We start from the raw sequence: 24,667 nt of genomic DNA on the forward strand, positions 1-24,667 counted from the left end.
TTGGAATCATGCATTGTAGCTTAAAGACTTCCGCTGTTCCACACAGATGGGATGTTTTTCTGCAGTTTAGGCCTTTAGCAGATGGTAAAATTTTCAATAATCTGCAGTAAATCTGTCCATAGTCCTTGCTAGTTTTGCACAGTGTGTAGAATTGTAGATTCCAATCTCAACACAATGTCCAAACCAGACCAGATCCCTTTGATTGTCTTACTAGAACGATTTGTCGTATCCTATGCATCTCGCACTTTGTTTGCATCAAATTGTTCATTCAAATCCGTTTTAGGAATAAACAAAAGGTTTGATGCTTATCTTGTAGCTCAAGCCTCCTGGAATATAAAGAGGGGATCCAGGATAGGCATTTGAGTTCCACACGATCTCCCTTTCCTCTCTTTGAAACCCGTTCTGTTCCAATATTGTTGACAATATCACGTCCGCATGAGAGCTGATGCAGTCTATTATGTTCCCGATTGAACAGAAATCTATCCACTTCCTGTTTGTGCTTGTTGTAGCCTGTAGGATGTACGCCCAGAAGATATACAGCCACGAACCGATTAGGCCGAACCATGAACTGACTAGCGGGGACAACTTTGAGCTCAACAATCATCACTCTCAAGTGCTCAGTGCGCCGCAGCCTTGGAATGCTGGAATCTCCGCCCAGCCACCAGCCATGGGCATATGTTTGCGGTCTGAGAACCTTGTACCTGCTAAATCATCGAGTACTACAATGTTGAGCTGCTTCGAATCACCGGCTTCAGCTTTCTATGCAGCCGAGCACTGCATGGGATTTCAGCAGTGTGGATGCGACATTAACCCTTCATCTGATTGCTCGCCACCTTCCAAAGCATGCGATACCGAATTCCCTCTGTACCGATCTTCCAGGGAGAGTTTCACGATCAATTTCCGAGATCAGTCAGACCCCTTTATCGAGTCGAAAGAGCAGGCTATTGCAAAATCCGCTCGCAGCAATGAGTGTAATAGAGCCGCTGAGAATTGCTATGGATTCGAGTACACCAATTCGCAGCAGAGCAAGGTTCTTGCTCATAGACAAGACAAATTGCTCAGGGACAACGCAGCCTCCGTCTGGAGGTGTCTCTCGATTCCTTCTGCTGAAAAAAAGGACCAAAAGGTTTGACTGTTCCATTGTGTTTCTTGCTTTTGCTTATCTTCAGTAATATGAACCTGTTTGTTCTCAATACTTAGAATGAATGGCCCTTTGTTTGCAGGTCTCGTGCGGCTCATCGGGCCACCTGCTGTCACAACTCAGCTTCTCTTCTCAGTTGGAAAAACGGCCTTCAAAGTTTCCTTCTGTTAATACCATGTCAACAGGTTCCGTTCTCTCGAATAAAACGAGAATCAGGTGGACTCAAGATTTGCACGAGAAGTTTGTTGAGTGTGTTAATCGCCTCGGAGGTGCTGAAAGTAAGTGATAAATAGCTTATCTGTTTAAACAATGAGTGAACAAAGATTCATTTTATATTTTGATGATTGATCATATACAGAGGCAACTCCGAAGGCTATCTTGAAGCTGATGGATTCAGATGGATTAACAATTTTTCACATTAAAAGTCATTTGCAGGTATACACAACTGGGAAACTTGTTTGCATGAGCCATGAACTTACATTAAAGGTCAATCTTAAAGCTCTTGCATTCTTTTCGTTTATGATGCAGAAGTATCGAATTGCAAAATACATGCCAGATTCTGCAGAAGGTTAATCTCTTATTCTAGTGATGATAAATGATTCTCTTTGATTCCTTCCCATCAGCTATTAGTCCTAAAACCTTTTCATTGAACAATAGGAAGGACAGCTAGAAGAACTAGCTCAAATGAATTTCCCCAGATCGACATCAAGAAGTAAGCCTGGCTCAATCAATATGTTCTGCGGTTTGCAATTTTTGTTTCCATGATTTGACCTAGATATATCCTCTCGAGCACGTTGCTTCGGGTGTTAATGTAAGAGTTTGTCGTATGGCAGCGGCCTCCAAATAAGAGAGGCATTACAACTGCAATTGGATGTGCAGAGGCGTCTTCATGAACAACTTGAGGTGAAGTTCTGATCCTTTCTTAAAGTAAAGAGAGGGCAGACGATGGAGAGACTTTGAAAGGCGTCATGTAGTGTTACTTTCACTTCCTCAGAAGTGAATTCAATGTAAAAAGTTTGGCCTTCTAAACTGTATTTTTTTTGTTTTCTTCAACTAACCTGTGGTTCATCATTCCTAAGTTTGATCTCTAAAAGAAGAGTTTATGCGGATATCTCCGACAGATTCAGAGGACTTTGCAGCTGCGAATTGAAGAGCAAGGGAGACAACTCAGGATGATGTTTGATCAGCAACAAAAGTCAAGCAACGGTCCCTCCAATAGTGAAAGTGTGAATAGTCTCGAAGATGTTCATTTCTCGGCCACAGAAGGTCTTCAAAATACTCACAACACTCATTTCCCATCCAAAATAAGTTAAGCCGCCCAAGTAGCGCAATTTGTTGCTCTACCATTCACTAGTAACCACAGTCTCAATCTCTTCCGGCCGGGGAAGAAAGGAAAAACTGAATCAGAAGTTGCAAAACAGCATGATAAAGAAAAGAAATATGTCAATGTGGAGGAATAAACAAGATGAAGGTACTCATTCCTGCTGCGGATACTATCTGTGCAACCAAATTGGCTAAGGCAAAGAAGACGATGGTTGTCAAGAATGAACGGCTGTTCTTGGCCTACTGCAGTGTACCCACTGTAAATTGAATGTAACAGGAAATGCTTTAAGTTGGAGCTCTGGAAGGGCAAAGAAATATCTCATAGAGCAGGTCATTTGTGTGTTGATTAGGTAAGCTGTGTTTCTCTGTGTATAATGTCTCAAAATCTATATCAAACAGGTGGGATCTTACTGAGAAATTGCTGGGAAAGTCCATTTTACGCAGAATATACTGTGTGATTTATGTGCAACTGTCTGACAACTTCGATCGCATCGCACGATTGTCTGGGAATGAGCATGAATTTTCAAAGAAATATTGCAGTCATATTTCAAACATATTAAGCAATATCTTCTGTTACAATCTCCTAGAAGTATATGCTCATCAGACAGACACGACCGGGTCGCAGACTTTGGATGCAAATGTCTCTTGGCAGACTATAAGAACACACAACTAAAACATCTTTTGCGTCCTGTGAGGTATCACGGGTACTGCCGTTCCAGTACCTGTCAAAATGGCCAATCTTTTCCGGTCGTTTTCATTCAATTACGTAGTTAAGGAAACATTACATTATCAACAAGGTGGAATTTTGATTCAGACTGAATATGACAATGCAGAATCGCGAGGTTTTGAAAACTTAGAAGCTTACTCAAGTCCAGGGGCTGCAGCTGCACGACATATCTTATCAGGGGTTAAATACATAGGCACCAAAAAGTTTCGAAAATCCCACAAATTTGGGCTGAGAATTCAGAATAAAGGAGGGCACAACTCGAGAAATTAACAATAGTTTGGGGGCAACGTGAATAGGAACATATTACTGCATCAGAGCTTCACATACATGTTACCATCAATCGGGTTATACAAAAACTGATTTTGCTGGGGAAACTTTTGCAAATGGCTTGTCTCTGTACCAGTACATTCTTGTTGATCATCTTGTCAACAGCACTACTGATAAGGATTCAACTGCATCTCTAAACAATCTAACTATATGAGCAGCAGATTTTCACAACATTAGTACTCTTCACAATCTCCTGATCTCTTTTATCTCATTAGTATCATCTTCAGTCAGCCATCGATGCTGTTCTCTTGATGGTATCTTCACATTTTTGATCTCCTGATCTTTGGATGATTTACCACGACGCCCTCCTTTTCTGCTAAATCTTAGCGACACCCCATTCTCTGACAAGACACAGCGCACACAGATGATGCCGATGCAGCCTCAGCCTGTCTGGAGTTGTCCTCCGAGGAGAACAATGAACACATGCTTTGGAAGTTCCATCATCACATCGCTTGCTTTGGCTGTTCTCCAACTGTTACATTATCCAGGTTGTCTTTAAGACATACAGATAAGACATCCATCCGTTTGCCAGCCTTGGAGGTTAAATCCAGTTAGCATGACCGCTAGCGTAGCAGTTAGTGATCATGCTGTTCCTTAAACATCAAATCGGCAGGCTCGGCGATCTCAAACAGAATAAGAATAAGGTGGACTCAGCATCTTTCTTAAGTTGAGGGTGCCAAACCAAAGTGACACAGAGAATAATGCTAGATTTGTCCAATCCATTCGTAACATATCTCGTACTTTGCCAAAGGAAAAGATTAACCCTTTAACGCGTTACTCAAACCTCAGAGTCCTAGAAAGTGTTTTAGTTCTCTAAACTCCTCCATCTTAAACCGAACAGAGTAATTGGATCTAATTCAATATATCTCGTGTTCATCTTCATCAAGTGACGATTAGATCATCCACATAAATCGATACTATTGCAAGCCTTTCGCCTTCTTCCTTCACAAACAGGCTTGAATCTGTCGTTGCTTCTGAGTAGCTACTTTGCACCAGACTTTCTGCGATCTTCCCATATTACCCACTTGGAGCTTGTTTTAAATCATAAAATGTTTTCTTCAATTTGTAGACGTAACTTGGATTCGCGCGTCTAGCAGAGTTGATCGTGTGCTCTTGATATACTGTGAAAAGAATGAAACTCAATGCTTTTTCCTCATTTGGAACTCTAGGAAGGGGGAGAAACATTTACATGGTTCGGCTTTTTCGAATGAATATGCAACATGGGCCGCATCGGCCACGGTTGCATGACAAGTTAATTATGAAACATTTGATTCCTGAAACTTTCTATCATTCATCTGAAAATTCCCGAGCAGCGCCGTTCCGTAAACACAATCGTTTGCCGTTCGGGCCTTGTGCTCACAAGCCCGGCCTCGCGGGTCACCTAACGCATGATCCTTGATCATTAAGACCATAAGATCAGATCGATACGCAAGGTCCATCACGATTCAGGAAAAACTTACACTTCAGATAATGGAACGGTTCTAGGCCGGCCTGAGCCGACCAAACTGACTAGGTAAGGCTCAAGAGGAGAACCATATGTGATATGCTCATACCTTAACCCAATTTGCACTTTCGAACCGCTCGGGCCTAAGACTTGAGGCTTGGGTCAGGTCCAATAGCTCCTCAAGATCCACTGATTAATTCCCCGCTATCTGTTCCGTAGGCATTTAGATCAGCCCTCCCGTTGAGCTTGATCCAAGCAACCCGGTAAACGGTTGGCTTCATAGCCCAGTTTGTACAGCGCACTGCCGCCGCCGCCGCCGCCGCCGCCACGCGCGGTGGTTTTGAATCGCGTCGGCCCTTTTCGCCCACTTGTTGAAATCAAGGAGGCCACTCCCACTCTGTCGAGCAACTGACGAGCGGCATTTCCCTCCATCATCTTCCTTCCTCCTTTCACGAAGGCCCCTCCGTCGCGCTCCATCCACACGAGGCTCCATCAATCTCTACTCAGAGGGTGGAAGCAGCAAGATTTGGCGCAAGGTACGACAATCGACGACGTAACTAGAATTCGTGGAAGCTCAAAATTGTTTGTGGTTTCGTCACTTATGACCCTCTTTACGATTAGGAGTAATAACGAGTGATGACCCGTCTATACAAACTCAGAGTAAGTACCAGCTAGTACGATGAGGGTCTGTTCGGTTTATGTAGTTAGCCTGGTTAAGTCATCCAAAACCAAGTTTTGGCCGAGAGGGTTGCTTCAGATTGCTCAGAGCCCTGAACTTTATGGGACGACAAGAAGTTGTCATGTGGGATTGATGGAGGATTCTCTGAATAACAATGGAAAATTGGGGAGAACTCGTGGTGCGACTCTTAGACTAGCGCAAGATGCGATTATGGAGTACTTGCACTTGACTCGAGGCTTGCCCTTCATGGATGCAGAGTTTATAAGTAAAAATTCACCTCAGTTTCTCGATAGGCTTCTGCAGAAAATCGATGCTGGAGAGAACATTGGGGCATCCATATCGCGGTTCCTGCGCTACCACCCTATAAATGAATTCGAGCCATTTTTCGAGAGTCTGGGTTTGAGCCCGTCTGATTATGTTCAGCTTCTTCCGAGAGAGAGGATGTTTTTAATTGATGATCAGCTGTTGTTGGAAAACTATCATGTACTTTGTGAATATGGGATTGCACGTGAGAAGATGGGGAGAGTATACAGGGAGGCTCCTGAAATTTTCCGTTATGATCGTGGGCTTTTGATGTTGAAGATTAATGCCTATGAGAAACTGGGGCTTAGTCAGTCTACTATGGCTAAGGTTATTGCTGCAAGTCCTTATCTTTTGACTGGAGATGTTGATAAGGACTTCGTTGAGGTATTGGAGAATTTGAAGAATCTTGGATTTCAGTTCACACTAATTGAAGAGAATATTTCTGAAGAGGCTTGTTATAGATGGAGTCAGATTCTTGAGCTTCTCTGCTTCTTTAGCAAGATAGGTTGCAATGAGGAGCAGTTGAGTGAGTTAATAAGACGCCATCCGGGAATTCTCTTTGAAGGTTCAGGGGACAAGACATGTTCCCTCATTGTTTATCTCTTAAAATTTGGATCCTCTGTATGTGAAATACGGTCAATGTTTTTGCAGTTTCCAAATGTCCAAGTTGGAAAGTTTTTGTCAAATTTGAGACGGTGTTTTCTGTTCCTCACTGAGATTGACATGCCGACTGAAGACGTTAGCAAGATTTTACGCTCTCATTCCCTGTGGTTGGGTGAATGTACTCTGAAGAAACCTAACACAGTATTTGCTAGGTTAAATGTTGGGAAAAAACGGCTCTGTAAAATCATCGAGGATCACCCAACAGAAATGAAGAATTGGGTTCTTGGATCACAAATGGAGCGACTACCTGATAAGGGTAAGAAATTGCTGAAGGTTAAGTTTTTGTTGGGATTGGGGTTTACTGATGATTTAACCAAGATAAGTGAGGCCGCCAAGTTATTCAGAGGCAAAGCCGAAGATCTTCAGGAGAGGTTTGATTGCATTGTGAGTGCTGGTTTGGATCGGCAGGATGTCATCAAAATGCTGACTGTATGTCCCAAAATTCTTAACATGTCAAAGGATGTGATTGAGATGAAAATGGATTTTCTCATGAATGAATTGGGTTGGCCCTTGACTGCCTTAGTTAAATTTCCAGCTTTTCTTGGTTATAAGATTCAGAGAATCAAACTTAGACATTCCATGTATAGTTGGCTGAAAGACCAAGGAGCAGCTGATCCTGACTTGGCCTTAAGTACTTTCATTGGATGCTCAGATAGGAAATTTGTTAGGCAGTTTGTAAATCGACATCCTAGTGGCCCGGAAGTTTGGCAAAAGTTGAATAAGAAATTTGCCCACGCAGAGTGTCTAGTGCATGCTTCTTGAATAAGTTTAGCAAGTGGGCAAGCGAGGTGTATGGTTATCTTGTATTCTAGACTAAAGCTAACTTATACATTTCTTCATATTAATGGCATGAAGATTAAGATGCCAATTTTTGGGGTCCTTGGCCTCTTCTCTTCCTGCAATATCCTCTGTTGACTCGAAAAAACTTCTCGCAAATTGTCGGCAATGTGTGAATTCAAAAGGACTTTGCACTTGGATATCCTGTTCGAAAACTCTCTCCAAGAGTCGTCACTAACATGAAGTGGTATTCATCAAGCTTCATGAGGGAGACTTTGTTTTCAGGAGAGAAAAAAACAAAAAAGAAGCATGGAAAAGCTGAGTCAGAGAGACATCGTTCATGAGAGAACTTGATCACTTGCATTACTGCGTGTTGTTAGTTCTTTATTAGTAGAGGCCTTATAATTAGTATGCTACAGAAATAGTTCTGGTTGGAAAGACTGATTGTGACGAGATAGCTTCATATGATCCATGAGAACTTCATATGTTGTTACTTATCATGGTTTACGTCGAGTTCAGTTGTCAGGCAGTCCTTGTTTGGAGGAGTACCGTTGTCATGCGGTTGGGTTGCTAAAATTACAGATGCAAGAAGCAGATGTGATTAAACAGAAGGAATGCGAACCTGGAAAAGAAACCTAGACGTGATCGAACAAGACAGCAGGCCTAGGACCATGTTTCGGCTCTGTAACTGGGGAAAAGGGATGTGCAAGCATAGCGCTATGGTAACTGACTAGCAGTAGCCACACCTACAGGGTGGTGGAGCCAGACAGGTGCAACATTATTAGAACGTTAACTGAGAATCATGGTGCAAAAAGATCGAAACTCTAGAAAGGTTGGGGAAGAAAATCTTTTGGGCGGCTGTTGTTGAACGCTGATCTGCGGTGCAACAACCGATCCATCAACTGCCATTGGGCCAAGGAACTTTTTTTCCTAAGCTTTCTAGATCCCAGATTTTCCCATACTTCAAATGCTCGTCGGCTCAGGTACACACACCCCCAAGGACATAGCCGAAGAGCGATGGGCCCTTTTGAATTTGCATCTCTGCAACATGCGTCCCAATCATTTCGGAGCACCTAATGTTAATCTGTTGTAATCACGCCCTTGCAAAATTCTTTCCTACTCAGTGTACTATTTCGTTCCTGTGTTGCGTTAACCCTGTAGATACGATGCTCGATGATTTCCAAGTTTGACCTCGAGCACGTTCTCTTCTTCCACGTGCGCAATCGGCCCTCCGGCCGCTCCGCGTTTCCATAATTTTCTTCCGCTTCCATGATCTTCGTAACCTCCCGTTCGGCTTTGCATCATGAAACTGTTCCTACTCTTCAAGGTCCACTTAAAGTCCAGATGAATACGAGAATCATCCACTTCCAACTCGGGTGGACCGTTTGCGTATGAAATACGGCATCCTACAATTACGACGTTGGTCCCCTCCAACTTCTAGGAATAATTAAAAGAAGAAGAAGAAGAAGAAGAAGAATTCATCAAAATTCCTCAAAGTTAACTACCATATGTTTCGAATCCACACATCTTTATAGAAAAGGAGTCAGCGGAATCTCCACACACGCCACATGGAGCACGTCCCATGTTGATGTCGAGAAAAAGCGAACAACTTTTTTTGTCACATTTCTCGTTCGTCTCTCTCTCTCTCTTTTGGTCAGTTTTTTCCTGTCTTCCCCGTCTGGAAGCCGCATTTTTCTTCATATATATAAAAATCAGGACCCAAGAACGATAAATTTGAAGTGGGGGGGAGTTCTGCTCACGCGTCTGCCACACGACCTTGAAAACCTCGTCCTGAACAAACGACGCTCTCAAATTTACGTTGGATTCGGCGCAAAGCCATGAGGTCGGGTTGGGGAAAGTGTACTAAATATGGCCCTTGCATTCTTTAGGAATTTGAATAATAGGGTAAAAGGCGTTGGTTCCTATAACTCCCACCTCTCCATTCTTGAAATTTGTTTATCGTTGCTCCTACTAAATGACGCTCCTTGTGCCCTCGTGACGCACGTACCACTGTAGCATGTAGAGACCCTTCTCTTTCCCCCTCCTTTCTTTTGGGGGTTTGTACATTAAGAATAACACGATAGATAAGAATCGAGAAATTTCGATATGTATTTCGATGTGTGTAGAAAAGAGTATATGGAGCCTTTTTTGTAAGATTTATTATATGACTATTTAAGGTAATAAGATAAAACATAACCTCAAATATGATCAACCAAGGATGTGCACTATCAAAGAAAATATATGCGTAATCCCCAAACACATGCAAAATCAAGTAAATGTCCTAATATCACTGATAATCTACATGTCATGGTGACGAGTAAGTGTACCAAACGATCCTCCATGACACATAAGCAAGATTGGTATTGGTACAAGATAACTCAAGAGTCGTTGTATTCATGGACAATCATTGGTACACTTACTCGTCACTGTATCATGTGAATTGTTAGCAATACTAGGATACTTACTCAACCGCAAGTAAACTTAGATCGTTAGAGTGGCTCGGGCCTAACTTGATCTAGGATGTTACTCGAGGCGTGGCATGATTTGATCTGTCGAAATAAAGATTTGCACTTTTCCATCGGTGGATAAAACCCCGCAATTACAATGTCACTTTGACATAGTTGAGATTAAGTTCAAGCCTGAGTGTCCCGAAAATCAATTTGAGCTTTTCTTCTTCTTCTTTTTTCAATTTACCGTGCCGCCTTGATTGAGTGGAGAGTGGATATGACCCTCGTGAGATTGACGGAAGGGGACCATAACATTGGTGGAGGATAAGTCGGCTAGCGATTAGCATCACACATCGTCGACGGTACAATGAATTGACTTTTTAATATCGACGTTGTTGGCTACGGTGTCAGGAGATTTTCAGTTCGGTATAATGGAATTCACCTGTTCAAACCCCATCGATCATGTAGAGTAGCTTGCACAAGCCGAAGCCTCGGCTTAACCGGTTTTGTTAGACCGGCAAGGCGATCCATGGTCCTCCAGACAGTCGAATCCCCATGCTATTGGGGGCGAATGTGTTCCTTCAGCATCTACGAAGCAACAAGAGCAATCTCGTTTTCAAAAGTTTGTGGGTACAAGATCTTGCGGATGAAACTGCCCCGCTACTCTTAAGAATGACGGCAGCGGTCATCCTAGCAAAGGTTTCACGATCATTTAAAGTTCTGATAGGCTCGTATCATGTCTCCCGGATTTGTAACTGCTTGTCGATATATGGAACAAGCTAGGCGCGGACATCTAGCAGACATCGCGTTCAAAAACTCACGGCTAATTGGACACTAGATTCTACTGTTCCTTCGTGTATATCAAGGTTTCTCGAGTTAAACAAACCAGGCTCATGACTTGCTCGTAGGAAGCAACTAGCCGACAAATGGTCAACGCTAGGTCAAGTCCTCGCATCGCCAGATGCACAAGTACTCCTCAAGCGACTGTAAACTCCAAATTCTCCTAAGGACGACCATTCACGGGACTACAACAGGGTCTGCCGATTCTTGTCTTCTTCTTCTTCTTCTTCTGCTCCTCTTGAAACGTGAAGACAGTAAGATTGGTTGTCGTTGCTACCGTCGTCTGTCCTAAATTGAGAAGCCTGGCTTCCGTAGGACTGCTTCCCTTCGGCAACAACTGCGGGGAAGATCGCTACTGATGTTATTAGATTCATCGTTAAGTTCTTTTCAAGACTTGTATTGCGGAGCGACGTGGACGATACTGTCCGGACGTTTTGGATCACACGCTGCCGGTTCTGTTTTGTTTGTGCTTTCTTTTCTCGTGTCATGTTTTGCCAACAGATTGATCTCTTAACTCAGCAGTGGCGTGCGTATCTTCATGCAGTTTTTTTGTGTATGGATCTTAAGAAAACGTAATTACGATGACACACGCACGTTTGGCAGCCGAGCATTGTAGTCCGAAGCTAAACTGTTCGAGACCTCGAACCAGTTTATGCCTTGGATATAGCCACCGGTTTTTTCTGCTAGCATAACAGTTTTTGGATGACTATAATAGTAACAACAGTTTATTGTGAGGCCACAAATTCTTGAAAGAGCAAAACTCCACAATATTTTATAGTTGTTTATTATCTGTGATCTAGAATAAGCTGTTAATCTTATAGTGAATCAAGGACAGTTACATAATCATTTTTCTTTGCGGCCTCGTATGGGAAGACTTTCTAATTCCCGCCTTCGATTACGCCGGTGAGACTACGGTAACGAACTCGTGAATTTATGGATGGAATGAGTACTTAGGATTCAAATCCAACATTTCCTAACTAAGCGAGGGGCACTATGGTAGCTCAAGGGATTTATCAAACAGAATCGGGATTGCTAGAGAATCGAGAAAAATTGGAAAGACGCTCGGATTATCCAGGTTCCCCCTTGCCCTCAAATATTATATAGACGCACGCTAATCGCCAGGGGTCATATGTGGTCTCTCGATTTCCCTAATCTCACGGGGCGTACGGTATGAGAAACTAGGGTCCGCAGTATTCCCTCAACGTAGCAACCAGAGTGGGTTGCTACCATCGTCGTTCCTCCTTGCCTTCAAATATTATATAGACGCACGCTAATGCTATAATGGCTCTCGATTTCTTCTTAGCTTATGGAACGAGGGGCAGTTTCACTTGTGTGATGCCATCGTGTCTGTTCCTTTACAATGCATTTATTCCTGTCTTTTTTTTTTCAAGACATGTGTTGCTTTCTGAAAATCAAAATAAAAAACATATGAGATTGTTATGATAATGAAAATAGTTTTTAATAGGGCCAATACCATAAATAAAAAAAAAACCCAGATTAATACATCTGTGATGCATTTACCCAAAATTGATTTTTGTGTCACAAAAATTCTCAAATCGGTATGCTCATGTGCCACGTTTACCCTAAACCGATATACTCGTAGCACCTTTACCCCAAATGATAGTAAGTCTGGAAATTTTTTTTTTTTTGGGTAAATGTGGCATGGCTATACTAATTTAGTATTTTTTGTGACATTAAAGTTAGTTTAGGATAAATGTGGTACGAGTGCATTGGTTTGAGGTGGATGTGGCACAAATGTACCGGTTCGGGAGTTCTTATCACACAAAAATTAGTTTGGCGTAAATGTGGCACGGATGTACCACTTTTGATCCGACTTTGTGTTCCAAGACATAAGGCGGGACAAAGACAAAAGCAAATTGAAAGTATGGATTATTTTTTTGGTGGGAAAAAAGCTATGGATTTGAAGACTTCCTAATTTTTCGAAGGATTCATCGTGGAGAGAAATAAAAAAGTTTGAGATAACTGACTTCTCACGCTTTTTTTTTTTGTGCATGAAGCAATTTTTGGAAACATTAAGCACGTATAGGTTAAATGAGAAGTTTTTATATTTTTTTATGTGAATTTTTTATTAAGGAAACATATTAGTGCTGATGAAGAAATTTTTTATGTGAAGTTTTTATCCATGTAACATATATATGTGAAGAGTTTAAAATAGGTTAAATGCATCATATAGGTTTTCTTAGAATATTAGTGCTTTTGATAATATGGGTCAAGACGGGTCGGTTCCGAGTATGGGTCGATTGCGAGTTAGGTCCGGTATGGGTCGTTAAATATGGGTCAAAACAGGTCAATATAGGTCGGATCATATTCGATCCTATCCACCCATTTGACATCTCTACTAAATCGTGTGTGGATGGACTTTTGGCTTGTACGCTTTATCTAAATCCCGCTAGGCACGTATTCTTCTCTAATTCTGAACATTTGAAACTTTCGCGGTGTACGAATATTGATTGATATATATATTATTTTCTTTTTTGGATTTTAGGTTATATCTTAAATTATGATGGAAAGATAGGAAAAATCACCCTTTTTTCCGGCCAAAGGAAGACTTCGGACCTTTATTTCTTCCACAAAGCAACAATTATGTCAAAAATGTGCCCACTGAAGTGTTCACCAATTCTTGGCCCCAAAAAAAAAAAAATTGTTCACTAGGACCCTAACTATTTAATATTGATGTCATTTTGTAGCTTTCTCAAATAGTACTTCCAATTTCGGCCCAAAAAAAAAAAAAATAGTACTTCCACAAATGTGGAATGGACCCAACGTATCGATTGCGGTTTGATTCCCCTGTTTGTACCTACACTCATAATTTTTGTGTTGCAAAAATTTTCAAACCGGTACATCATTGTCACATTTACTCAAAGTGACATTTCATGTCATATTTACTAGACATTGCGGTAAACATGGTAACTATGCATTAATTTAGAGGAAATGTAGTGCGGGTGTACTAGTTTGAGAATTTTCGTGACTCAAAAATCACCGCTTTGATTTTGATAGCTAGTTAGTAGTTGTAGTTGCATCTGAAAATTGGCTTATGCTCCTTTTGTTTTCCCTTTTAACGTGCCCACTTTCAGCCTTTGCCCTTGGTTACGCAGAGTGTGAGCATGTACATGAGCAGAGGCGGAGGCGAAATTTTGATACGTGGATGAATAGGAAAAATTGTCTGAAAAAATCTATAACATATTACACTTTTGTCAATTTAGTCCTAATCATTTTAATTGTGTCAATCAAGTCATAAATATTTATACTTTTTGTCATTTGAGTTCACCCGGAAAATTTTGACAAGAAATCTTTGACGTGAACATCAACCGTTCTATATGGCACGGTTGGCGCCGATAAAAATATTTTTTTAATTTTTTTTCTTTCCTTCTCTTTTTTTATTTTTTTTTTTAAATGTCACTAGCGAAGGCCACCGGCCTTGGGCATGGGCCACCCACGCTTAGTCTAGCAAGGGCCACCCTTGACCGAGGCCGATGGAGGGAAAAAGAAAGAAGAAAGGCCAAAAAGAAGAAGGAAAAAGAAGAAAAGAAGAAAAGGGAAAAAGGAAAAAGAAAAGAAAAGAATTAAAAATAAGAAAAATTTGAAAAATATTTAAATATAATAAACATTTGTCCACGTCAACGCCAACCACGTTAACGCCAACCATGCCACGTAGGACATTTGGCATTCACGTCAACTATTTTCAGCCAAAATTGACTGGGTGAACTCAAATGGCAAAACATGAAAATATTTATGAATCAAATGGCACATTAAAAGATTTAAGATTTAATTAATAAAAGTGCAATGAGTTTAGGATTTTTTGGATAATTTTGTTTGAATGAATAGGTGGTCTTTTATAGACATGATCGTGGATTTGGCAACTCACAAGCTAACCTAAACAAAATCAGGCCAGCCAAACTTGAAGCATGTTTTGGGCAGGCCTACGTTCTATGCCATTCCTGATGAAGAATTTTAGGGTTAGATGTACACACATTGATCTAATGTAGCACGGCAATATGATCCTCATGGTGGGTGATCCACTCAGATTGGACCCGACCATCTTAATCACATCGAAAAATTAGTGTGAAACGCGATTGGTTGTTTTGTTTTCAGTGCGCTTATTACTACACGGTTGATCTCAATATAAATCTTAAGCAGAAGACAAGGGGGAATGCATGTTATTCTCACGAAAACTCAAGGGAAATGTCCAATTAAGGACTTAAAATGCCTTTATTTTCTCAAATAAGTGTTTAAAGTGAACTTTGTTTCAAATAAGGGCTTGAAGTGACATATTTGTATCAAAGAAGGCCCCGACCATGGGTATTTTTGTCTACATTTTGTGATTTGTTTTCTTTTTTTTCTTTTTTTTCCTTCATTTTCACTGGTGGCCAGCCACCAACAAGGGCTAGATGGCCTTGCCCGAGTAGGGTAAGGCAAGCCCTCGTTGGCATCTGCGAGACCGGCCCTTGCCTAGGTAGAGCGAGGCAAGCCCTCGCGGTTGCAATCGAGGCCGCCTAGCAACGAGAAAGAGACAAAAAAATAATAAATAAATAAATAAAATAAAGGAAAAAATGAAAAAATAAAGAAAATGTAAGAAGGCAAAAATATCATTGGTCATGCTCTTTTTTTAAATAATGATGACACTTAAAGTCCTCATTTGAGAAAATGAGAATGCTTTGAAATTTTTCTAATTTTCAACAATGTTCTTTTATCGGGGTAGGAAGTTATTAAATTCCCCGTTGATTCGGCTACCTTTAAAAATCCGCCAATAGGTAGCGATCCCACCGGTAAAGAGATTGGGGGTAGGGGTGTTGGTATCATCAGGACGAGTTCAATTCCCATGCACCGTAAAGAAGTAGAGTAAAAGTCGGTGAAAGGAAAGTTAGAGTTAAAATAGGTAAAAAAATATATATATAGCTGAAAATCCATAAAAAAAAAAAAAAAAAAGCTACCTTGAAAACTGAAAAGAGGCATTCTCTACTTTTCGGCGATGTGCCCCCCAAAGAAAAGATGGAGTTGATGCGTAATGGACCGCCAATGACACTACGAAATTGGCAATTGGCATCGATCAACGCACTGTTTTTGCTAATTGTGCAAAAGAGGGGAGGAAAATAAGAAATCTATCCTTAAAAATTTTTTAAAATTAAGTTAATTTCTAAAGGGAATAATATCATAAATAATCATTGAATTTTGGCTCGTTATGTAATGTGATCTCCGAACTTTTATTTTTTTCAATAATTTAATCCATAAAACATATAAAAATATTCACCGTCGTCCTTCCATTTAAATCAAATTCAAGCACAGAATATTTTCATACAGTCTTAGGACAAAGCTGAACACGTATCAAAACTTCGGAGATCACATTGAATAATTTAAAAGTTCGGGAACGGCACTGTACATTGCGCTACATTTAAGGAAACACGTTACGTGTTGAATTAAGATTGATGAATCATTTATGTCTCTTTCTTTCTCTCTCTTTTGACGAAACGAACTGTGCTTTCTCGGAGGGAAGGAGGCGTATGGATCAGCCAATAGCGACGTGGCAAAGATCCATCCAAAATTTTTGCCAAAAACTCTTAAATGAAGCGAGAGTACTCTTTGTCTTGATTTGGTCTTCGGTTCGACGTGGGGACGAAATTGCCAGAAATCGAAATGGGTCGCCGAGTTCGATGGACGTGCTGCTCTCCCCTTGGTTTTCGCCATTAGTGGGAATCTTTTAACTAGAACAGGACCGTTCTGCTTTTGACTGAAAGCCCACCTTTCGTTTGAACCTCCTTTTTGAGTTCTCTCTCTGTCTTTGTCTAGGGGCCATAGGGCTCTCTGCTTTTAGGTTTCCCCGATTATCCCTGCTCGATAAGGCAGAGAATATGTGGTTCGTTTACCAAGAAAACTATAAAGGGTTTTGGCTGGAGAGATGGGGGAAGAAAGGAGCCTTTTGCCTCCCCCCTCCACCTTTGTATTGTACTGATTGCATAGCAAAGAGTTAAATTGCTTAGTAAGATGGCCAAATGGCTCCGGTCGGGCCGGAGCGTCGCGAAACTCGGATTTGATTAGGAATGAAGGGCGTGGATCAAGTGATTCGATTTCGCCCGCCCCCGCTACGTGGAATATAGCCTTGCATTGGTAAATGGATCGAGTGATTCGAATTTGAGAATGATGTGCGATGATGACTGTCGGCTTGAAAACTCAGGCTCTCAGGTGGACCGATGAGCATTGGATGGGCTCCATCATGATCGATCTTGATTACCGTACCTTGACGCTCGAATTCTTTCAAGAGAATAACTGTAATTTCGAGACTTGTCGCGACGCTAAACTTCTCTGCCCACCTTGCATGCGGGTGTGTGTGTGAGAGAGAAGGAGAGGGGATGGGCAATCAAGAGACAATAAGTGTATAGGATATAGCCCTTTGACGTTAGAAATGTATAAACTTTGGCTTTTTAAGTGGACCATTTGCAATTGCCAAACTTCCATAAAAAAAAAAAATGGGACCATTATTATTACTTTAATGGTCCTATTTTGGTGAACTTTCAACAACAAGCATGGGCTTTTCACAGGATTATCTTAGGAAAGTTTGAGATTGAAATTGAATATGCTATCGGGTTGCTTCACTATCATTCTCGTGGTACTATTTATCTAAAAAATTTATTCGGAATGTTCTACTAGAAATTATAAAGTCGTTTTTTTTTTTGTGGGGCTACTGGTACTCTAATGTTTAATTACGTTACAATTGAGATATATAATGTGATTCCGACGCTGGAGTCGTGGCAATTTTTATACTGTGATTGATCGTGTCACCCCGTATGAATGGTAGAACGAGCTTATCTAATACTCTCTCTCTAACAAAAACCACGAAGCTGTACGAGTCTCCCTTTAAACGGGAAAATTGTCAGGTATTAGCTCGCTTTATACGAGCAGTTAGATCGAGCTGATGGTAGCTAAAAGGAAATCCATGGCAGGTTTTCTTTATGGCCATCCCTCGACGGTAGTTGGAGTCGGTTAATTTGAAGTTGAAGTATCTTAACCATTCCCATAAAGCTTCCCTTTTTTTCTCTTGCCAGTTGGCTTTACGAAATTCAATGTAGCAGAAAACGATGAGAAAGATTTAAGGTCAATGTCAAGTGCGATTTAATTAAGGTTTGGCAACCGGTCCACTTGTAAATAATGCACCCCAGCCACAAAACACATAAAAGCCCACTTCTCTGCCATGTGAGATTTTTTTTTTTTTTTAAAAAAATGTTAAGACCAAGACTAAAACTCGTGTCCAAAAGCTTTATCGATTTCGGGATAGGAAGCCAATCAGCGGGTTGATTTCATTCTCGAAAGCTATGTTGCACTTCAAATACAAAATGAAAGCTCAATGGTTTTCAGATATCTTTAAGCAAACTATGGCCGATAATGTTTGCCCCTGATATTTTGGGCTGGTAAGTTTGGTGATGGCTTTGGAATCATTCTCAACAAACAAGATTGAAGTTTTATCTCGTCGGCAACTTTATTGCCATTATTGGTAGGGTTAAGCTGTACGCTTGTACCTCATCTAGCACCGGTCATGAGCCCGTGCCATGCGTAAGCGCAAAAGTCGAAAACAACTAAATTAAGAACGGAGGCGTCATCGGGATATCTTCATCTCTCTTGGCTATGCACATGGAGATATAGAGATCATGGCGAGGATCGGCCAGGCAAGAGAAAAGACAGAGGATGTCTTGAGTAAGAAAAAATCAACTGCCCAAAAAAGTATTTATCGAATAATTATGACATAATTGACATAAAAAGTGGGAAAAAAAATAAACCAAGTGACTCCTTTCTCTTATGGATCATAAATACCTTTGAACTCCTCATGCTTAGAACTTACAGATGCGTTTAAATGGCATTCAAGAGATCCACTTCTTAAGAGTCATTAGATTAGGATTAGGATTAGGATTAGTGGACAAAGTTTGATGAAAACAAAACTAGAAGTAATGAGAATCTGATACGGCACTCTTTCTTTTGCTTAATTGCTTTGCATCAAAGAATATATAAATAAATATTTAATAAATGGGGAATTTGAAACACAAAAATTTAAAAAAAGAAATTGAAAAGCACCGGGTATTTGTCCAGAAATAGGGCAAACTCCGAGGTTGTGTTTGGGGAGAAATACTTTATTGAGAAAAATGACATTTTTATTTTATTTTTATTTGTCCCCTTTTTTCCCATTTTCCAACCACATTTTCCATCCTCCCCTTTTTCCAGACATAGTAATAGGAGCCTTGGAGCAGGAATAGAAAACGCTGAGACAAGCGAGGAATTTGCCAAGTTTGAGTCCTCAAACTGGTCCCGTAAGCTGATCGACCGATAGAGACGTCTTTCGAAACTTCGAAATTGGGAGGATCAAAGTAGACCAAAACTTTCCACACACGCTTAATGCGACATGTTTATTCTTCCGTTCGGAGAGAATACTTATATACGAGAAATAAGATAAGCATTATCAACGAGAAATAGTTAAACATTATCGACCGGCTAGTCGAGACGGTGATGTTAGAAATACTAGAGACAGACTTCCTCCCTGATTTCTGAGCCAACCTCATCAAGCTGCTAGGAGATTGAAATATTTTAACAAAGAGATGCTTGAAACATTCACTAGATGAAAATTGGTGGGTGAATTCCCAAAACTCTAATCTGCAATCAGGCCAAAGAGGGGGTTGGTTCTAATGGCTTCTTGCCAGCTTGAACCTCCTCCAAGAAAACACCAAAAACTCCCCCACTGGGAAGAACGTTACATCAGGTCCCTCCCTCTCTCTCTCTTTCTCTCTGTCTCTGCTCTGTGAAGTCTGAGAGACTGGTGAGTCACCGGTCTTTCTCTCTCTAACCCCCAATTATTTTTGTGTTTCGAGCTCCTCCTTTTTCTGCATACTCTCTTTTGTACCACCGCCATGAAACAGATGGCTGGCATGGGCCACTGTCGTCTCCCCACTTTTCGCTCTTAAAAACCCCCCTCCTCGTCCTCCACCACCCCCCATTTTCTCTCTCTCTCTCTAGCACAGACACAGAGAGACGCAGACACACTGATGACTCGGGAAGCTCCAATGAATGGGCTCTAGAGACCTCGCTCATGGACATGGGTTCGGGCTCGTTGACGACGGAGTCAGGGTCATCTTCTCCTCCCCCCCTCGAGTCCCTCAACGGCCTCAAGTTCGGCCAGAAAATCTACTTCCAGAATAATGCCGCCGTTCCCAAGCACCCTCCTGGCTCCTCCTCCTCCTCCGCCGTGTCCGGGTCGGGCACGCCTCCGAAGAAGGTGAGGGCCTCCGGCGGCGGCTGCGGCGCGATCCAGGGAGGGCAACCTCCGAGGTGCCAGGTGGAAGGTTGCCGGGTGGATCTGAGCGATGCCAAGGCTTACTACTCCAGGCACAAGGTCTGCGGCATGCACTCCAAGTCCGCCACCGTCATCGTCGCCGGTATCGAGCAGAGGTTTTGCCAACAGTGTAGCAGGTCAAAGACGATATTTTGATTTTTTTTTTCCTCTTACCCTTTTTCCTTTTATTTTCGATTCCGTCTATTTCCCCAAATTTGAGGCCTTTTGCGCTTATTGGAACTTAAACTTCCTGCTGGGTGCTTTTTGTCTGTTCCAGTAAATGTCATGTTGGGTATGCTTCTTCTTGAGTTTTGTTCAAGTTGGCGTGTTGGGAGTTAGATGAGCTCTGCTTGATTATTGGTTTTGTGTCTTGGTTTCTTGTCCTGGTCACAAGTTAGCCGCTTCGGTTTAGTCGACAGTGGTAATCGGTTTTTCTGTCTTCGTTTCTAGCGACAAGCTACCTGCTTGATTAGGAGGCTTGCCTGTTCTTAGACTTTGGCATTAGGTTCGACTCTGGGCATTTTCACGCGAGCTGTGATTGGAGATTGCGATGGACTTCCTATTAGTGCGATGGACTTCCTTTTAGTGCAAAGGTGCTATTTTGTTCATCATCAGATGTACTGAGGAGTACATTTTGATTATCTGCTTGCTCTTATTACACCTGTTTCGGTAGTGACTGGTGGTCCTGCACAATTGGTCTCGTCATTTTCAAGCCTCTTTAGACGCCTTTTGTTGGTGATGTGGACTGTCCAAGTCGGGTTATTGCGGCGGCTCAAAAAAAAAAAAAAGTAAGCACGAGCATTAAGATTCCACCAGTGCTTGGAATTTTTTTGGCGCTAATGAGAAACATTTGTAGAACCAATCTGATAGGCGGGACGAAATCTTGAATCATTTAGACCAACAAGAATTAATTTGTTTGCGACGTGGTGGCACCGCTTCTTAACCAGAACCTCCAACCAGCCTTAGTTGGTGTATTTAGGTTATGGTAATTCTTTTCCCTTTGATGCTCCTCCTCCTAAGACATTGCTGTGTCCATTACTATTGGCCATTTTCTCTGCTCTTTTTGTAACTTCACCCATTGGAAATATTATTTTTATCAAATGTTAACATCTGAATTAGAGCAGAAATTGCCAAATTTACTTTGCTCCTCCTCTGACGGAATTGTAGGAGTTCATCATTTCCTTACTAACCTTAGTTCTGTTGTTTTCCTAAACATCTTTCGACTCACTTCTTCCATATAAATGAAGCGTGTGGCAAGGATTTACTTAGGCATTTTCAGGTATTTTCCTGAGGTGAATTTGATTCCAAATGTGTTGTGGAGATCCTTATTATTCCTTAATATTTTGGACTTCTTTGGTTATAAGTGCAGATTAAAAAGCTGGCCTTAATAAGCAGCTCTTTTTTCTTTTATCATAAGTGTGGATTGAAAAGCTCATCTCAATAAGCAGCTCCTTCCCTATGTCGAGTGTTACTCCTGTCATTGACAGAATCAGGAAAGAAAATTGAAATGCATTTGACTATATATACCTTAAGAATTCTCTGTCGACATATGAGGTATTATCCATGTAGTTAACCAGATTCCAGCAGAATTCTTTTTGGCTTACCATGTTTTAGTTGGCTGCGCTGGCTAGAATGGCAGCCAATATCCAGGAACAGTGTTATACGTTGTTGAATTCTCCATGAGATGTTACATGAAATGCAAACAATGCATTTCCATGTGAAGATAAAATATCCAACATTTTCTGATAAGTATGCTTCTGTTGAGATGGCAACAAACAATTGACTGATTGAACTCGTTGTTTCCGTGGATGGTGCTGTTGTATTGTCTCCTTTAATTTGTCAGTTCGCTTGTGCATGAAATACGTTTTGTACTTTCTTCTTTCATGCAGCAATCTGTTGTAATGAAATGCCCACACTTGTTATAATATAGTTTGTTGTTTTTTTCGGTTAAGTAAGAAATTTACAACAAAGAAATGGGGAATTGGTATTGAGCAATATATATTATGTTGAGGTTTTAATGCAAGATTGTGAGTGAAAGCTTCAGCATGTTGTTTCAGTGAGCAAAGATTAATAAACTCTTGCATTGTCGATAAACTCAAGTGTTGCTTGGTAATGAATGAACAAGCCACAAGTTTGTTGGAAGAAGCGCTAAATCGGGAAAGTCCTTGGGTGGTCGTGGATAATGTTAGACCTGAGAATTGGGATCGTACTATCAGTTTTAATGCAGCCAACAAGGGGCTCAGATCAGCCGCATCTATGCCTGGTGCATTATGACCCCATCTTCTTGAGATTCATGTGCTGATATTGCTTTTTTCAGTAGAAATTGCATTTAAATTTTCTTGTCATGATTTACTTGCTTTGTGAAAGAGAAAGCAACTTGAGTAGCGGTGAGATTAAAAAAAGTCATATATAGGAATGTCAAATTGGGGAACTACAGGTACCCTTAGCAATAATAAATAGGTGAATAGGTGAACCCTCATTGTTGCTTATTTGATTTTGGGTGCCGAAAGCATCTCTCTGATGGGTTGAAGTTTTGGTTCTTCCACTGGTTATGCTATGAGCATTTTGGAGCGAGTGATATATGACTGCAATCAATTAGAGAAGCTAATGCTGCAGAGTTCATATTTTCAGTTTTTTCGATGAAATACAGGTTTTGTGTGCTTAAAAAGCATTAGGCTTTGTCAGTCTGCTTGATGTTAAAGTTAAAATTCAGTTTTATGTTAAGCCTGCAGTATCTAGGTTACGGTCTTTATCACGTGTATCATATATAAACTTTGATTGAACTTTAGATTGGCTATGATAGGTTTTTGGACCAAATAGCAAGTTTTGTTTTGAACTAGTACTGCGCTATGAATGTCCTCTGAAGTTGATGGGTCGTGCCTATTTCGAAGTGAGCTTTTTCTCCTGCTTGGTTGCACTTGTTTTGAACTTTTTTAGTCAACAATATGTGCCTGGTTGAGTGCTTAACTTTTTCTCTGTTTAGAAGATTCTCTCTCGGGGCAGCATAATGAATCCGGCTTTTCCTTTGCTATATGCAAGCCTTGACTTAACTCAACTTTTAGTTTGATAAGTATTTGTAGATTCTGCTGTAACCTATTGGGAAGTGGGATAGAAAATTCGCCTTGCTTTTCTCTTGCTTTTGTTCTACTTGATGTTTGGTTTATTGAAGATGGTTACATACTGCTTTTCATGTTGTATGTATTAACACCTCCTCTTCTAGTCTCTTCACAGATTCCATCAGCTTACTGAATTTGACCAAGGAAAACGAAGCTGTCGTAGACGTTTGGCTGGTCATAATGAGCGCCGGAGGAAGCCCCCACCTGGATCGCTACTCTCCTCTCGCTATGGGCGACTTCCATCCTCTATATTTGGTGAGGCATCATCCCTTCCCGACCCTCTCTTTTCTTCCTTTGGTGCACATTTGTCACAAATAGGAACACTTCTTTATTTAAATGGTTGTGTTGGTGATATGAGTTCAAATTTCTGATATGCTTGCATGGACAGAGAACACCACCAGAGGGGGTAGTTTTCTGATGGATTTCACAGCATACCCAAAGCATGCATGGTCAGGTCCACGTTTTTCTGAGCGCACTGCACCTGGAGATCTCATCCCCGGACCAGGAAAGCTCTTTCCGCATCCATGGCAGAGCAGTCCTGAGAACCCTCCCTCCGACCTTTTCTTGCAGTGCTCAACCGGTGGCACGACAGCTTTCCCTGCTCCTGGAATTCCTCCTGGCGAATGCTTCACTGGAATAGCTGACTCAAGCTGTGCTCTCTCTCTTCTGTCAAATCAACCATGGGCCCCCGCAAACCAGCCGTTACCTTTCGGGCCGAACCACATGGTGCACCCCCAGGGCTCGACCCTGGCTCAGTCGATGCCTCCTCATAGTTCGGCCAGTCACTTCACTGCTCCTGGCTCCACGTGGGCCTTCAAGGGCAACGAAGCTGGCGGGAGCTCCGTTGGGCTAGCTGCTGATCTGGGCTTGGGCCAGTTCTCACAGCCACTTCACAATCAGTTCTCTGGTGACATGGAATTGTCTCAACAAAGCAGGAGGCAATTCATGGAGCTTGATCCCTCCAGGGCTTATGATTCCACCCACCAGGCGCACTGGTCACTCTAAGTGACCCTAACATGTTTATGTCGGGTTCTCTTGCATTGCGAAGCTCGAATATTTTTTGCGCATAAGACTGCATGTCCTTTTTGGTTTTGATAGACATCTGACATGATGTCTGTCTCGATTATTCGCCGGAGGCGTACTTTGTCGAGGCATTGGCCTTGCCTTCAACTAGGACTTCGCTTTTGTCTTGAACACGTGCTGCCAGATGTGGGTTTGGACTCTTGGTTGTGCATTATTATGCAGTCATAAACTACTGTAATTATCTTGTAGTTCGACTCTCTAAGTGGGGAAAATGGCTTGTCGTAGCAGCATTAGTACACGCTTTGTTGTGCGCATTCGTGCCGGAGGAACTTGTTGCATTCACAGTGCACAGCGCGAGCAGATTTACCCATTGGCATGTGTGGCGATTTGTCCACATTACTTGTCGTTTGCGCCCTATGATTTCGCAGTCGGTCTGCAGATCTTTTTATCATTCCAGGTCCAGAAAGTCTGCGACGGAAGGAGTTGGGATTGATCTGTTTCCACTTGGGTCCTTCAAGAGGCGCAACGT

At 41.6% G+C, this 24,667-nt stretch overlaps 3 protein-coding genes across 6 annotated transcripts; all 3 read left to right on the forward strand.

Moving 5' to 3' along the window:
* The first annotated feature begins 357 nt into the window (after positions 1–357).
* On the forward strand, positions 358–2,893 carry LOC115733695 (transcription factor HHO2). Of its 2 annotated transcripts, none has more exons than XM_048286117.1 (7): positions 358–1,126; positions 1,224–1,419; positions 1,500–1,576; positions 1,670–1,709; positions 1,799–1,853; positions 1,975–2,044; positions 2,281–2,893. In XM_048286117.1, exons 1-7 carry the CDS (start codon positions 446–448, stop codon positions 2,452–2,454), a joined length of 1,293 nt encoding a protein of 430 aa, XP_048142074.1. In that variant the 5' UTR covers positions 358–445; the 3' UTR covers positions 2,455–2,893. The 2 variants fall into 2 exon arrangements, with proteins under 2 accessions (XP_048142074.1, XP_030520187.1); XM_030664327.2 differs by having other exon boundaries at positions 359–1,126; positions 2,263–2,893.
* A 2,287-nt stretch (positions 2,894–5,180) lies between these two features.
* Positions 5,181–7,486, forward strand: LOC115733100 (transcription termination factor MTEF18, mitochondrial-like). Of its 2 annotated transcripts, none has more exons than XM_030663780.2 (2): positions 5,181–5,589; positions 5,627–7,486. In XM_030663780.2, the coding sequence occupies exon 2, from the start codon at positions 5,642–5,644 to the stop codon at positions 7,367–7,369; it is 1,728 nt and encodes a 575-aa protein (XP_030519640.1). In that variant the 5' UTR covers positions 5,181–5,589; positions 5,627–5,641; the 3' UTR covers positions 7,370–7,486. The 2 variants fall into 2 exon arrangements, with proteins under 2 accessions (XP_030519640.1, XP_030519632.1); XM_030663772.2 differs by having other exon boundaries at positions 5,181–5,582; positions 5,620–7,486.
* A 12,083-nt stretch (positions 7,487–19,569) lies between these two features.
* LOC115732735 (squamosa promoter-binding-like protein 9) lies at positions 19,570–24,395 on the forward strand. 2 transcript variants are annotated; one of them, XM_048286125.1, is made up of 4 exons: positions 19,570–20,136; positions 23,231–23,370; positions 23,504–24,149; positions 24,198–24,395. In XM_048286125.1, exons 1-3 carry the CDS (start codon positions 19,757–19,759, stop codon positions 24,118–24,120), a joined length of 1,137 nt encoding a protein of 378 aa, XP_048142082.1. In that variant the 5' UTR covers positions 19,570–19,756; the 3' UTR covers positions 24,121–24,149; positions 24,198–24,395. The 2 variants fall into 2 exon arrangements, with proteins under 2 accessions (XP_048142082.1, XP_030519281.2); XM_030663421.2 differs by having other exon boundaries at positions 23,504–24,395.
* Positions 24,396–24,667: the final 272 nt, after the last annotated feature.

This window comes from Rhodamnia argentea, chromosome 10, assembly GCF_020921035.1.
Source record: "Rhodamnia argentea isolate NSW1041297 chromosome 10, ASM2092103v1, whole genome shotgun sequence".
NCBI classification, from domain to species: Eukaryota; Viridiplantae; Streptophyta; class Magnoliopsida; order Myrtales; family Myrtaceae; genus Rhodamnia; species Rhodamnia argentea.